The following is a 15182-nucleotide window of genomic DNA, read 5'->3' as shown; positions in this document are numbered from 1 at the left end:
AGATTACTAAACTATTTTAGATTACGTTTTCCCAATTATCGATGACTAACTTCATGCTAAATGTTTGAGACCGGTGTGAATAGTCATGTTCATAGTTTTATTGATCATTAAGGTTTGTTTATGAATGAGGTTCCAGCTCTTATCAAACTATAGTCAATCTGTTTTCTCTGAGCTGATGTCGCAATAAGTGGATATATACCCAGCAGCTCTTGAGAGAGAAAGCCTGTCAGAAATATAATAAAGCATCTGTTCCAACCTGCCTGTTGGGAGAAGCAAGTGGGAGGAGAATCAATACCTTAACCACTGAAGTGCCTCTTGGCCAATTTTTCTCTAACATTTTTATTATTTTTTTTTTTCATGCGAGGACATTTTTTAAAGTGTCTGTTCATAAAGTCATGACTAATTGTAATGCACTTAGTTAACGCTGCTTGTTTTAGTTGTCATGGCAACCTGGATTCTTGCATTCAGTGGTTACAAGGATGAAAACTAAAGGGCAGATACTGAGACTTAAATATTAGACACACACAGGGTTTGGCAACTGTCAGTAATATCTGATTAAAAAAAAAAAAAGTAATTTAGTCTGCTCTTTGCATCTGGGTGCGACTATAAGATGTTGATTGTAACTGATTATGGTTTCTCATATGAAGAACAACTCTTGAGCTATCTGACGGCCTTAAGGGAATTTTGTGGTGCATATTTTCTACTCTAAAAAAAATTTACTATATGTTTGAATGCATAATGCAAGCAACACTTAGTGGCATCCCTGGTAAAAATAATTAAATATTTTATTACTGCATCAAAATCAAAGCTTTTATTGTAAGTACATGTATTTATTGAATAATAGTTTTGATACAATTATTTGTTCCTCTGACAATTAATTGTAATTGAAGCATTAATTGAAGACTAAAACTGAGTCTTTAGAGCAGCAAACACTTCAGGTGAAGTTTATGACTGCCGTTCTGTAAGGTGGAGGATCTGTGATGTGAACACAGGATACAGTTTGAATTTGAATTTATTTCATCAGGACAGTGCATATAAATCAACATGAATACAATTAAAACAAACGTGTAAAGTGGTAAAGGAGATGCATCGTCCTCAGAGGCGACAGCCCTAAATGCAGCTGGTTCAATTCCAGGTTCTGGGCATTTTTCTGCAATGTCCTCAAATGGATTTGCAGCAAGGTGATAAGATAGAACCACAATGCTGCTGTATTAACAACCTTTTTCACAGGCAAAGATTTTCTTCTTTCTTGTGCTATTTGTATTGCAAATATGAATAAGATTTAAACAGGTTCAAAACAAGTTGTTTTTTGCATCATCTCTTTTACCAACGAGCTATTTCCTTGGAGTTTTGGTATGTTAAAGAAAATAAACTGCATAAGAAGTAGGCCAAGATAATTGAATGTATCAAAACAAGGACACAGATACAGAGAAATACATTGTCTTTCAGTTGAGTTTAGTTTTTTGTGTAACTGCTTGGAAAGGACTGTACAAATTCAAAATTATAGCTTAGCTAATGTCGAACACTCTGGTATTTCAGTTGATTTGCAGATTGTATGAGTTCATGTTCTTTTATTTATTTATTTATTTATTTATTTTACCTCTTAAAGGTCAGTGTAAAGTGACATAACTAATCAAAACTATATTTGAGCATGGCATAAGGAGTGTTCTTCTCATGACTACCTCCAGCAATCAGATTTGGTTTTCCTCGAATCAAAATGAAAAGAATCAAGGAGGGGCTCTAGACTTGCACAGCATCAATTTCAGTCTGATGTGTCAACAAACTGAGAAAATATTCAAGACCTCAAGGCCACCAGCAGAGGGCCTCAGAGAGCAACTGAATTCCATTCATGCATTGTTTATGCCCGCCGTTGGCATTGGGTGAGAGGTAGGATCCATCCTGGTCAGGTTGCCAGGCCATCACAGGGCAACATGGAGATACACAGGACAAACGAGTCATGCAGTCATAATTTAGAACCAGTTAACCTAACAGCCATGTTTCTGGACTGTGGGAGGAAGCTGCAATACCCAGAAAGACAGTATGCGCTGGGAGAATATGCAAACTGCATGTTGCTAAACTGGGTTCAAATCCCCACAAACTTGAATGACTTAAGAATGAACTTGACATTTTATGTCAAGTTTAGTCAAGGTTGGTCTTTTTTGTTGCTTGGGTCACATTTTATGTCATTTCTGACTAATCTGTCTGATGACTCTGTTGAAAAGCTATTTATAACATCCAAAGTACTATTTTATAAAATATTTGCGTTACTGATCAGGTTGTCAAGCAAAACATTTGGTTATAGTCACAGAGCTTACTGAGGCAACAGCTCAGGGCTACATAGTTTCAGGGATGGCAAAGTACTTTATTTTCTTAATGAATGGAAATCTTGGAAACATTGTATTTCATACGCTTCCAGAGAAAACCTGTAAGCCCATATTCATTTTTGTGTAGATGGCAAATATAAAGGTATTTGAAAACAGTGATGCAATATTGTCATCACTAACCAAACACAGGCATGTCGGATAGCTTTAAGTATATGCTCTACACCACCTTCTTTATTTTTTTCAGAGTCCATAATATTGCCATACAGAGCTGACATAGTTACTTTGGCATTTGGAGCCACTTTTGTATGGTTGAAAACATTTCTAGAAAGGGTGCCATGTTTATAAGGAACCTATAGGAAAAAACAAATGCAAAGATAAAAAGTATTTTTCAGGTGGACAAGACATAAATGAATACACGAGTACTATTATACAATTCTCTTATACCTGATTGGCATCTATTAAAATTTGCTTGCCTAAAAGAAACATATGTTGGATATACCCCCAGACTGGTTCTGGCCCAGGGGCCCATATTCTCTTAAATCCAGCCCTGGTGGTGGTTGTAGAAGCATTAACTCCTCCCTTTGTTTATGTCATCTGAATTATTTGCTTTATAATCCTATCAAAGCTGTAGTTATCAATACAACTTAATGAAAAAACTTCATCCTTCCACTAAACTTTCTATTTAAAATAACTGGAAACAGCTCTGCTTTAAGAGCCATCTTCTTTGAGAACTTTTTAGCAGCAGTGCTGTGGTCTCAGTAGGCCAAGCTAAAGCCAAGCTCTTGCATGAAAACATTTCTAGTTAAGATGTTTTCTAGGTCGGAGTTTACTTTGTAACACTCACTCGAAATATAAAGTTGTCTTTTTATTATTATTTACTCTATTATTGGCATTATTTTGGTGTTCCTGCTTGTCCACGGTGACGTTGACATTAGCTCAACCATGTTGGTATTTATTCTAATGAGTGTACCTCATCGACCAATCACAGGGCTATTCAGATAATCCTCAGCCAATCGATGGGGAACGCTGTGACTCACCAAATAAGGAGAGACAGCACCAAATAAGGAAACGTATCTCTTTATAAGGAGGGAAGTAGTCCCCGGTTCTGGTATCACTCCGCTCTTAAATGCGGTATTTTGAAGCTAGGCGGTTGTTTTCGCTTCTGGATCAGGGATATATGGAGATTTTAATCAAGTACAAGTGAATGGTGATATATGTGCACGAATCGATAGGTTTGAATCGTTTGTTTTCTAAACGTAGAGCGGACTATCTGACTCGGCGGAATCTTTCGTGAGGCGTTCTTCGCGCTTTCCTTTTTGAGAAAGTGCTCGGAGTTTTGGAAATAGAGGAGGAGGGTGAGCCTAACTGAGCCGTGGTTTACGGGTCTTGGGGGCAGCATCAGTTTGTAAAGTTTGTATCGGTTATTTCCTGGACTCCGCAATCTGTCATCTGGCCCGGTTTGTTTACATTTACTGGCCCGGACGTGTATGCGCTTTAACAGCCCCTCACGGTTCGACACGCTCCAGCTTCTCTGGCTGGCGTTCAGAGACTCGCTTCTGTGAATATAATGTTACCCAGCCAGGTCGGATCGGCACCATCTGGAAACGGGTCGGCATCGGGCAGGACTGCTACGGGACACGGGCCGGGGATTCGTCCCGTTTTGGTCCGAACGGGTCAAGCCTTACCGGGGGTCGGTGAGAGCGGCGGAGCTGCGGGGCGACAGGGGGAGAGAGAGGCTGCCGGGATGCTGGGGGCAAACGGGCCAGGGGGTTCTAGAGGGGCGAGACCGGGGAACGGGGCCGGGTTGAACCCCCTGCAGACTGCCGTCCAAGGAGGCATTGTGGGGTTAAACCCCGGGGTGGTGATGCCCCATGGAGCCCGCTTCGACCCGGATCGGGATAATGCTCCTCTATGCAGCGGCTCGGATAATGATTCGGACTCTGGAGACGAGGATGACCCGGTGGGTTCACTCGGGGACACCAGGAGAGGGGTGAAGCGGGAGAGGGGGGAGATGGAAGGGGCGGCGGCGGGACAGGAGCTGGGAGTACCCCCCGGAGGGTACGGCATGGTGACCGGAGGAGTTGCCGGAGCAAAGCCGGGGAAGAAGACACGTGGGCGGGTAAAAATAAAGATGGAATTTATCGATAACAAGTTGAGACGCTACACCACGTTCAGCAAGAGGAAGACGGGCATTATGAAAAAGGTGAGGTGTTAAAAGTGTTTTATGTTTATTGTCCCAGCCTACCTCTGCAGTGCCTTGCCAATTTTTCCAGGTTTCACACATTTATGTCTACATGCAGTTTATTGGGTTAACGTCATTGAGTGTAATAAGTGTAAAGTTGTGGAAAAGTGGAGTGTGTCCCCACCAACTTTTGCATATTTTTGCTAAATCTATGTCTGCACTTTGAGTAGGCCAATTTTGGGTCAATTTCAATTAAGACTAGAGTTAGACATGCATGATTGCTTTCCCACCATGTGTTCAGGGTGATGTGCAGTGTCGTTTTTCTGCATGTAGGCCAGAAAGTTCAACTTGGGTCACGTTTCCTGTGTGCCCTACACATCTTTCTTTTACAACTTCTACATTGATGGAGTCCCCCACCTGAACTGTGGAACTTTGCAACTCCTCCAGAGTTACTGCTGGCCTTTTGGCTGTTTCTCTGAAGATTGGTTCATTTAGGTGGATGGCCATATCTTGGAAGGTTTGCGGTTTTGCCACATTCGTCCCCATTTCCGACGATGGATTGAACAGTGTTTGTGATTTGTCCAACATTTTGAGTATAGTTCTGTAACTCAAACCTGTTTGAAATGGCTCCACATTATCTCTGACTTTATTTTAGGGGTGTCAGAGTAAATTGAATATAAATGAAGGGCTGATTTTATTGGATTTTAATGGTAAAACATTTGGAAAAACACGTTTCTTCCTCCTCACATTTATTCATAACTTTGGGTTGTCACAGAAAATCCCAATGAAACACAATGAGGTTTGTAGTTGTAATATGACAAAATGAAAAATCTGATAAAGAAGGAATGGTTAAAGTTATAATAAAGAGTAAATTCAAGTGTTTATTCAGAGCAGCAGATTAGTCCATTTCTTGTGACAAAACAGTTGTACCACAATGTGACTCAGTGGGTGCAAGGAAGTCCGAGCAAAGGGCTGTAAATAGATTTGAGCCAATGACAGTTCTATTTGTGACCAAGCCTCACCCCCCCACCCCCAACTAACCCACACACAGACTCTCAGATTTCCAAATATCCTGACGCACTCATTCATACACAGGTTCCCAGACAGCACACCTTTGCAGTCTCATTAAGAAGGCCTGCGTCTTCTGCAAAGAAGCCTCTTTCAGCTGCATCCGTGCACAGACTGTTGCCTCCGCCACCGCAAAGCAGGGCCATGTGGCAGCGAGCAGCAGTAGTTTTCATGTGCCAACAGCTGAATAAACCCGAGGGGAAACAGATCAGAGGATGGTCAGAGAGCGCTCACAGTGGAGTCTGTGCATGCGGCATGACTCCACATCCTCCTGCAGGCTTCTAGTCTGTCTTTTTTTGCTTTTGGTTTTGTGAGCTCAGAGTGACAGGTGACACTGAAGATCTGAAGATGACAATTTCCTCTTCATCCTAATCTTCAAAGCCTGTGTTGATGCCTATCAAGCAGTAGTGTTTGGAGAGCTTTGCAAAGCAATCACCTATTTGCTAGAAATTCACCAATCGCCGATACCGATACTTGTGGATTTTTTATTTTTTTTGTTGGTTTTGTTTTGTTTTTTGTTTTGTTTTGATTTTTTCTTTTTTGGACACAAAACAGAAAACATGTGTTCCTCTGTTAAAGAACAGACATAGTAGTTCTGAACTCTGCCAAAAGTGAAAGCAGTAAAAGACATTAACCCTTTTTATTGCATTAAAACACATATTCCTGACCTATTTATCAGATTAAAAAAATAAGCTCAACAAAAACACTTAAAGTACTTAAAGTGGATGCTTTTTTATGAACTAAAATCTATGGGAGTTCTTTGGTTAAAATGCAGCTCATGACTGAGAGGAAAAATTCAGATTTTTCAGTATTTGACCCACCGATCTGAGCAGATTGAGGGAAAATGTCAGATTTTGATCTGGAGATGATCCTTTGTCATGTCTCAAAAAAACAAAACAAAAAAAAAAAAAACACAAAATTTGCAGATTAAAAAAAACCAAACTAAGATATTCAAAGGAAAGTGCAGCTTGGAGAGCTGAAATACCTGGGTGCAATTGGGTGGCGTTTGCAAAGCAGCCAATCCAAGAACATCATTTATTTTCCTTGGCGCTGATTGGCTGTGTCAGAGGAGTGTATATTTGGTTTTTGAATGATTTAAATAAGCAGTTCTAAGCGTTTTTCTTGAATGGAGACTTGAGTATTGCTGAATTTCAGCTAATCTGGGGGTCCACTGTATTTTATTTGGCTACGACTCAGATCTGGCCCAAGTTATAAGCAATCTAAGCAGCTGCTTAGTGCTTCATATCCAGCAGGAGGCACTCAGGAGCATTAGAAATGTCACACGAGTTGGATTTACTGTAGTAAACTTCCTTTATTTAAAGTTCAAATTAGCTGTAGTCATTCAAAATGAAACTTTTTAAAATGACCTTTAAAAAAGTCAGTTTTCTACTCTGTGGATATTTTTTTGCTTGTGTTAAAATATTTAGATGTTGAAGAGATTCATGTTCTGCATGTGGTTTTTTGCACATTGTACTTTTCTCTATTCTACAGAAGTCAGAATAAACTATTGTAAAGATGTCTGTGTTAGTAATGTATTTATTGAATATGGATGATTAAAAAGGGGGTAATAGTTGGTTTGAGGGGACTGAAGCAGCTTGTCAAGTTTTTATTAGGGCCCCATAACTCCATTTAAAGTTAATTATTGTGGAACTATGTCTGTAGTTATTTCACTGTAAAAGGAGTGATTAACACCTTTATTAAAGACTAAAATAAACACTTAGTTAAATGTTTTGAGGCGCGTGCATGGTTCACTCTCTTCTGAATTTCTTTTGGTTTTTAATGTTTTTTTGTTTTTTTTTCCCAGACTGTTGTCGTGGAAACTGAAGTGTCTTTATGTAGGCTCTTGGCAACATGAACACTATTTGACACAACGTGGGGAGGGATGTTTTTATTTTTTTAAGCGGTTGCCCACACTAATGCCAGCCATGACAGAAATTGACAGGTGGGTGGAGTGGGTAGATTTATAGTAGTTTGGTCTCTAACAAGGAGGAGCTCTGTTTTTGCTTTTGAAGGATGCAGAGAGCACAGGTCGACCCACATCTTCCCTTCCCTTTGCTTTACGTGCTTTAGCTTTTATACATGGAGACGCTCCGCTTGGTAACTTTACTCAAGGTTTTGTTTTACACTGTTGGATTATTAGAGAATTGTTGCTGGCAGGGATTCAGCCAGTTTTACTTTGATATTTCTCAGTAAAATTAAGTGTAACACACTTTCTCCACCTGTGCTGTCCTTGATTACATAAATTTGAAATATTATAAATATAAAAGTCTCAGTACAAATCTGTCTGTTCTATGAAGGCCTTGGAGGTTTGTCAGAGGACTTAAAGTGCATCATAAAAACCAAGCAAGACAGTGGAAGGTGTAGGGAAAGTTGTCAAAGTTTCTACAAGTTATTTAGTAAACACACGAGTCATGACTTGTGGAAAGAAGGCACTTTGTTCAGAGGAGGCAAAAATGAAACGCGCTCCTCCTCATGGTGCAACATAGCGGTGGCAGTTTCATGCTGTGGGGATTTTCCTTCTCATCAGAAGGATCTGGAATGTTGCCCAGAGTTGATAAGAGTGATATATTGAGCTAAATCGAGAGCAATTCTTAGCAAAAGCCAATAAGAGGCTTACAAATGAAGCGACAGAACAACTCTAAGCACACAGCCAGAGCTGTAAAGGAATGGTTTTCTAGAGTTGGGCCACTCATGGTGGCAGCATGTTGGAGTAGATCTGTTACTTTAGTTCTTATGTGTTGACTTTTGTTCATCATTTAGTTTTTTCTTTTTGGTTTAGGCATGTTTGGACAATTATTCTCCCTGGTTTTGGATGGTGTGCAGCTGGAAGGATTTTTGCTCTTTTTCACTTTTGGACAGTTGTTATGATAAGTTACCGTGGGAGCAGCGTCAAAATCAAATTGGGTGGATTACTAGAGTTAGCCAACTGATTGCGTCATCCAGGACGTGTTATATCGACTCTGCTGCCATGAGATTGAGCTGTTGGCATTCCATGAAAGTCACAAGGCTGTAATACAGCAACATGCTTCAGTCAGAGGCTACTTAAGATTTGTTGCAAGACTGACTGCTACTGGACATCCTTCCTGCCAGTCGGATCAATTTGAAGATACTTGGATCTTTAAATTATAAGTTCTTTTCTAGGGTAAATAAAGTATCTTTGAATTCATTTCAATTTAGATCAAAGCATATTTGTTTGCTCAAATGGTCTTGTCAAAGTCTAGACCTAAATGCAGTTGAGAAACTGTGACAAAACCTTATAAGTTGATGTTGAAAGGTGCTTCGATCCAATTGGAGCTAATTTGCAGCAAAGAGTGGACACTATGTCATAGTTTAAAAATTATCCCAGCTGCTCTGAATGAATGTTGCTTTGTCTGTAGGTTTTTTTTTTTTTAAAAAAAAGACAAGTGATTCAGGAACATTTTAGGAACTGATCTGCAGGCACAATTCATTCACTTTTCTGAAGATTTCAACCAGCAGGATGAGTAATTTTCTCCGGTCTCATTTTGTTGAGTTGGAAAACGTGCATCGTCCTTAGTGTTCCTTTGTTTTAAGAAGCTATGAAGACAAATTACTGGTGCTAATGGATGTTTTCATTACTTGATTACCTTGCTGTTCCTGGAAGCATAGCTGTACAAAACTGTATAATAAGCAAATAATGACCAAATCCTGTCAGCTCAGTGAGAGACGCCAAAACGTTAATTGTTTTAATTAAATTAGGGGTTTATTATGAAAAATGTCATTAGTGGGTTTTATAAAACTTTGTCCATAAGCCCCGTTTTGTACTGGAACATACTGTGGTGATCCTGGTAGATTTTAAGGAAACCTTTCTCGTTGTCTGTTTAGGATTTAGTCATGATGCTTTTAGTTCTTGGTTTTGACAGTGATCTGTTTTTTTTGTCATTTCCTGATAAGTCAGGAACTTATGTGATGCAAATTGCCTGTTTTATTAATGTCTGGTGTTGTTGCTAGAATAAATTAACATTTTCTGTTCTGCTTTTCCTGAAAGTGTGAATAGCTGCTGTTAACTTCTGAGAGGCTTCATTTTAATGTTTGTCACTTTTACAGAAGCAAGTTAATTAACCTGGACCTGGTCTGGTCTAATCGGTCAGCTAAGCTGTCAAATGGTTTAAGGCGGACCAGAAGAGGTCTATTAAACTAGAATCTGAGAAATACTTCAGTAAGGACCTGAAATTGGACGAGAGTCAGGAACAGGTTTCTGAAAGTTTAGTCCTGTTCAGGTATGAGTCTGAGATGAGGATGTAGGCTGTTCCGAAGTTTAACATTGAAGCACAGCAAACCAAAATGACTCCTATTAGTTTATCTGGCTTTATGTCCTTTGGTCAACCCACCACTTTGTCTAACCTTTTGTCCATCCACTGGTTTGTCTGCTTGTCCGTTATCTAGTTTGTCCATCTTTCCATCTACCCATCGGTTTGCCCACCCATTTATCTAACTATGTGTCCGTCCAGCCAACAACTCAACTATTTTACCAACTTCCTGACAGAGTTTTTTGTCTGTCCATCAAACAGTTTATGTAACCATGTTTTCATCAGTTTGTCTGAACAAACTGTTGGATCAACATGAATTAACTTGCTCAACTGGGACCTGACTGCTCATCAGTTTTTTGTTCAACTGTCTGTGAATTTGTTTGTCCATCTGTCCGGTTTGTCTGTCCATCCTTGTGTTTGTCTGACCACACACCTTTTGAGTTTGTCCAACTTCCCGTCAAGGTTTCTAACGAACAGCACGTTCTTTTCTTCAACCACAGTGATGGTCAGTGATGGTCTACATTCACTTTAATAGTCTGTTAAAAGGGACTGAGGTACTCTTGCTCTGGAAGTATCATGCTTTTTGAAATCTTTTTGAACTCTGACACTCAGTCTGTCATTTTTGGTTTTGGATGTTTGTTCAACTCACAGCTTCTAAAGGCAGACGGTAGAGAACAGTAAGAGGAGCTGTGCGGTTTTGTTTGAGTAATCTCTGATCGACATGATGTACAAGGAGGCCGAGCGTGAAAGAGATGAGATGTGGTTTATTACAGCTCAATAAAACCCTTTCATTTGAATGCGATTCGTCTCTTCGCTCTGTCTGACAGCGGACTGCACTCCAGCGTACAATGGCTCGTCTGTCGTCTTGTTCTGACTGTGGTTTGCGTGCCAAGGTGGTGGTAATGACACCGTTCCTTGACAGCCCCAGTGGCATCCTCCACATACCTGATGAGTCTTTTAGATTGAAAGACGTTCTCACTCTGAGCCCAGCTTTAGGAGGCCGGAGTAACATTTCGATGCTCCCTGTCCGTAGAGCCAACGTGTGAACATGATGCAGATAAGGCAGCAGAATCTACCTCTGTTTAAAGAATGGTTCCTCAGTCATCTGGAGTGCTAATATTCCCCCCACTGCTTTTGCAAACAAGCCCTTTGCTGTCTCACATCTATATCACACTCTCTATTCTGGGAGTCTTATCTTCAGCTTCGCGGAATACGTCACAGTTCACTACAGAGGTATTTATAAATTGCACTGGGCTTTTTATTTCTGTTTTTCCACTAGTTCATATTGGGAATTTTTTATATTCCCTTCACTGCTGAGAATAATTCATCAAAAGGAAGTCCAAATTTGGTGAGCTATATATTTATTATGTCTTACTGTTCCTGATTTATCTCTCCCCAGGCCTATGAACTCTCGACCCTGACGGGAACCCAGGTTCTCCTGCTGGTGGCCAGCGAAACGGGTCATGTCTATACTTTCGCCACCCGGAAACTCCAGCCTATGATCACAAGCGAAACGGGCAAAGCCCTGATCCAGACATGCCTTAACTCGCCGGACTCTCCGCCGCGCTCCGACCCCTCCATGGACCAGCGCATGAGCGCCACGGGCTTCGAGGAGACAGACCTCACCTACCAGGTGTCGGAGTCGGAGAGCATGGGCGACACGAAGGTAAAAACTCAGAACTCGAGTGCTTCTGATTCAGTGCACGTCTCTCTGTCTGCTCTCTCTTTGAGAGATGAATTAAACAGTTAAGGCATTGTAGAGAGTGACTGATGAATATTGTAAGAAACGTCTCTAAGACATGCAGGCATGCAAGAGGACATAAATCAAGCTGACTACCAGTTGTGGAGGATAGAAGTTAAAATGTAAACAGTTTTAAGCATTCTCCTGCTTCGTGAAAGGTTTTTGCTTTGGCCTTGTTGTTATCGTACCTTCCATAAGAATTCATCTTTTCCTTCATCTTGTCCCAATAAATGATGCATAAAAGTAAAAAACATAATTGATTATTTTACAAATAAAAACACTACAGTAGCAAACTGTAGCTCAAAAGTAGACTTGTCACAATAAAAAAAAAATTTGATGGAAGGTAAACAGTCGCCGAAATTATTGCAATGATAATATTGTTGTTTGGGACCATTTTCCAGTAATATATTGATAATGGCATAATAATGCAAGCTCACACGCTCAATGACCAATAAACTTTAATTTTGTAAAGAAATCTTTAAGCCTGGAACTGGAAGATATTTGAAATGGCCAAAATAAAACACAACAACCAGAAACAACAAATAAATCGAAATTAAAAACAACACAACTTTTTTTTCACTTCTGATACCGATACAGCTATATGAGGTTCGGTATCTACCGATAACGATCCCATACAGAAAAACAGTGCTGAATTGACATAAAAAAATTTTTTTAACACTGAGATAACGGGACTGACTAACAAATTTATTTGACAACTGGACCAGTACAGCACACCTACATGCACCAAATGCTTCACAAGCTTGGTCAAACATGTAAAAAAAACACAACTTTAATTTATTCAGTCAGTTCAGTGAGGAGTATAACATCCAATGTAAAATAAATGACAAAGAAACTGAAACTGACAAAAACTAAAGATTGGCTACGTTGGTCAAACGTATAAAAATAAACTGCAACAAACATTCTTTCACACGGTTCATTATATTTAGTAATTCTAAATATAATTTAAAATAAATGATAAAGTATGACATCACTCAGAGCACAAAGAATAGCATTAGACTAAATATATCTGCCCTTATGCATTGCACATTGTTACTGCTACCCAACTAGAATTTTTTTGCAGGTATTAATTGGTGCAGCTCTAACTTTAACTCTTGCTCCATTTCTGCAGTTTTGCCATGTTCTTCCCATTCTCAGATACTATATTTATGCTTCATGGGATGTTTAAAAGATGTTTAGAATATCGATTTGTAATCTGATCTTTCTTTAACCTTCTCTCTGACCTGTCTGCTGTGTTTCTTGATCTTCATGATTCTGTTTGCTCACTAATGTTCACTAACCAGCCTCAGAGGCTTTGGCAGAACAGCTGCATTTATGCTGAGATTACATTACACAAACAAAGCCTTCAACCATCCTCTTCACTGTAACTCACTGCATGTCATATAACCCTAATGAATAAAATTTGTTCTTGTGAGATGTTCCAAAATCTCCACTTTCACCTCCAAACCATTTTTATGAAGCCGAGAAAAAAAGTATCTGTAGTTCCTTGTAGGGTTGCAGACTGAAGATGAAGTCAGACGTGGAGATTTAAAGAATTAACCACCGTATGTGAAGGGGATAGGCTTTAACTCATTGCCTCTGTGACCTCTCCTCACCCAGAAAAAAAACACTCCTCCTAAAGATAAATCCCAGCAGGTCTGGGCTGTGTTAGGATAAGAAGGAAAGAACTGCGTTTCTTCTTTTCATAACATTTTAAGCCTTTAAACTTAATCTGAGCATATCAACATATTAAAACTTAACCCCGTCTTGCTAATTTAATTTTTTTTTACATTTTAGTTAAGTCAAAACAGAAAATTCAACATTTTATTTGGATTTGAGTGGTTGGATTTTATTTGGTGAGTGAAAACACACTTTCACATTTTCAATTTGATGCTATTTTCTGTTGTAACAAATCCCGTTAACTTTAATACCTTTACATGATAAATATGGACAAGTTTACCATTTGAATGTACATAAAGTTAAAAATGAATCTTCAAAAGTCTTGATCAGCAGTAAAAAATGTGTCCCCTCCTTCCCCTTTTTTTTTTTTTTTTTTTTTTTTTCATTCCTGATTGTACCTTTTGTGCAATCGCGTGCTGGAAGCCCATATTCCCTTCACTATTTGCACAGCTCAAGTGTGCACCTTTTTGAAGACAAATGCTTGCAGGCGCCCTTTGCCCACTCACTGTTTTCGCAGGGCGCCAGCTAATGCGTACCAGACTCCCGTCAGGGATGGGAGCTCAACCTTTGCATGTTAATCCACTCTCATGCCCGCTCCGCTCATTGATAAAAATTAGATTCTGCCTCTGTTGCCATATATGGTATGGTTTCCCTGCCTGCACTCTTGGCTGAGGCCCCTCACATTCCTTATAAGCTGCAGCTGTCTTTGGAGTCCTGTGATTTCGACCCTCCGCTGCACTCCACCCTCTCCACCCCCACCTCTAAGCCCCCCTCACGTTTGACGATACGGCAGGGAGCTTCGGCTGCAGATGGGAGCGAGTGGGCTAAAGACGCCTCACCAGTGCCGGCCATCCATTTAGGCGGCTGGCAGGGGATGCTGCCGCTGGTGGCCCATCTCACCTCTGCAGCCATGCCTGCGGGAGAGCATTATGACTCCTGTGAGCCGTCACACAGGAGATTTACGTGTGGTTCGGGGCGGTTATGGCTGAGACCGGGCAGGTGGACACCATTTTTTTGAGGAATGGTTTCAGTGCAGTGGGTCCGCCGTATGGTTGCTGCCGTGTGAGCGTCTGGACTCTGTCCATCATGAGAGCGGCGTGTCATGCATACAGACCAAGCTAGTCTAAACAGTTCGGTTTGCAGAGGCTGGTGGGGGAAGTGGAGAACCTTTGGGAGGGAGAGAAGGAAAAAAAGCAGGTTTATGAGTTAAGTGGACATGATTTAGTGCTGGGATGACGAAAACGATGTTGCTTGTGGTGTTTCTTGTTAGAACTTTGGGAAGGTTTTTAAGAAGGAAACCAGCTGTAAGGCAGCAGACATCCATCCCCCAACTGCCAGTCAGCTGGCTGAAAAAAGCGGCTTTCAGTTTTCTTTGCATAGGGCTGCAAGTAAAGGTTATTTATGGGTTAATGTATTGATTATACTGATGATTAATCTCGGGAAACTGGCACATTTTTGTAGATTTTTTATTTCCCCCTTTTTTGTACAATATTAGAAATACATTATGTTGCAAATAAATTTACTTTTTTCATATAAGAGAATAAACATTTTCTTGCCTAAAATGCATTTCTTTAGTTGATGCTTGTTCATTTAGAGCAAAGAATATTTCTAACGATATGTCAAAGCGCAACTCTTTCTGCTTGACTTTACAATAATGCAATGTAGAGCTGATCTCTCAATGATTATTTTAAATTACTAATTAATAATTGGATAGCAAAAGGTTGTTATATTTGGACCAGCTGAAGCTAAAACCATGCCACTTGATGAGTTTTGGGTGGAACAGATTTACAGTTTTTTTTTTAAATCTTAACAAAAAAAATTAAATAAACATATAAAAATAAAAAAAATTCTCTTCTCACCCTCCGCGGGTGGTCTCTCTTTCATCCTCTGAGCTCGGGTCCTCTACCAGAGGCCTGGGAGCT

At 40.1% G+C, this 15182-nt stretch overlaps 1 protein-coding gene across 2 annotated transcripts in view; it reads left to right on the top strand.

The window, feature by feature from the left end:
• The first annotated feature begins 3496 nt into the window (after nt 1-3496).
• Nucleotides 3497-15182, top strand: part of srfa (serum response factor a) — a 35608-nt gene continuing 23922 nt past the window's right edge. The window contains exons 1-2 of one of the 2 annotated variants that reach the window (XM_015058455.1): nt 3497-4527; nt 11242-11508. In XM_015058455.1, the coding sequence (XP_014913941.1) occupies nt 3892-4527; nt 11242-11508 (903 nt within the window). In that variant the 5' untranslated portion in view covers nt 3497-3891. The remainder of the gene's footprint in view (nt 4528-11241; nt 11509-15182) is intronic. The other variant, XM_015058456.1, reaches the window with a different exon arrangement.

Source organism: Poecilia latipinna, unplaced genomic scaffold (assembly GCF_001443285.1).
Source record: "Poecilia latipinna isolate Pla-1442-1.1 unplaced genomic scaffold, P_latipinna-1.0 Scaffold1542, whole genome shotgun sequence".
NCBI lineage: Eukaryota > Metazoa > Chordata > Actinopteri > Cyprinodontiformes > Poeciliidae > Poecilia > Poecilia latipinna.
Note: the sequence above shows the minus strand (reverse complement) of the source record. Positions and strands in the feature narration are given on the sequence as shown.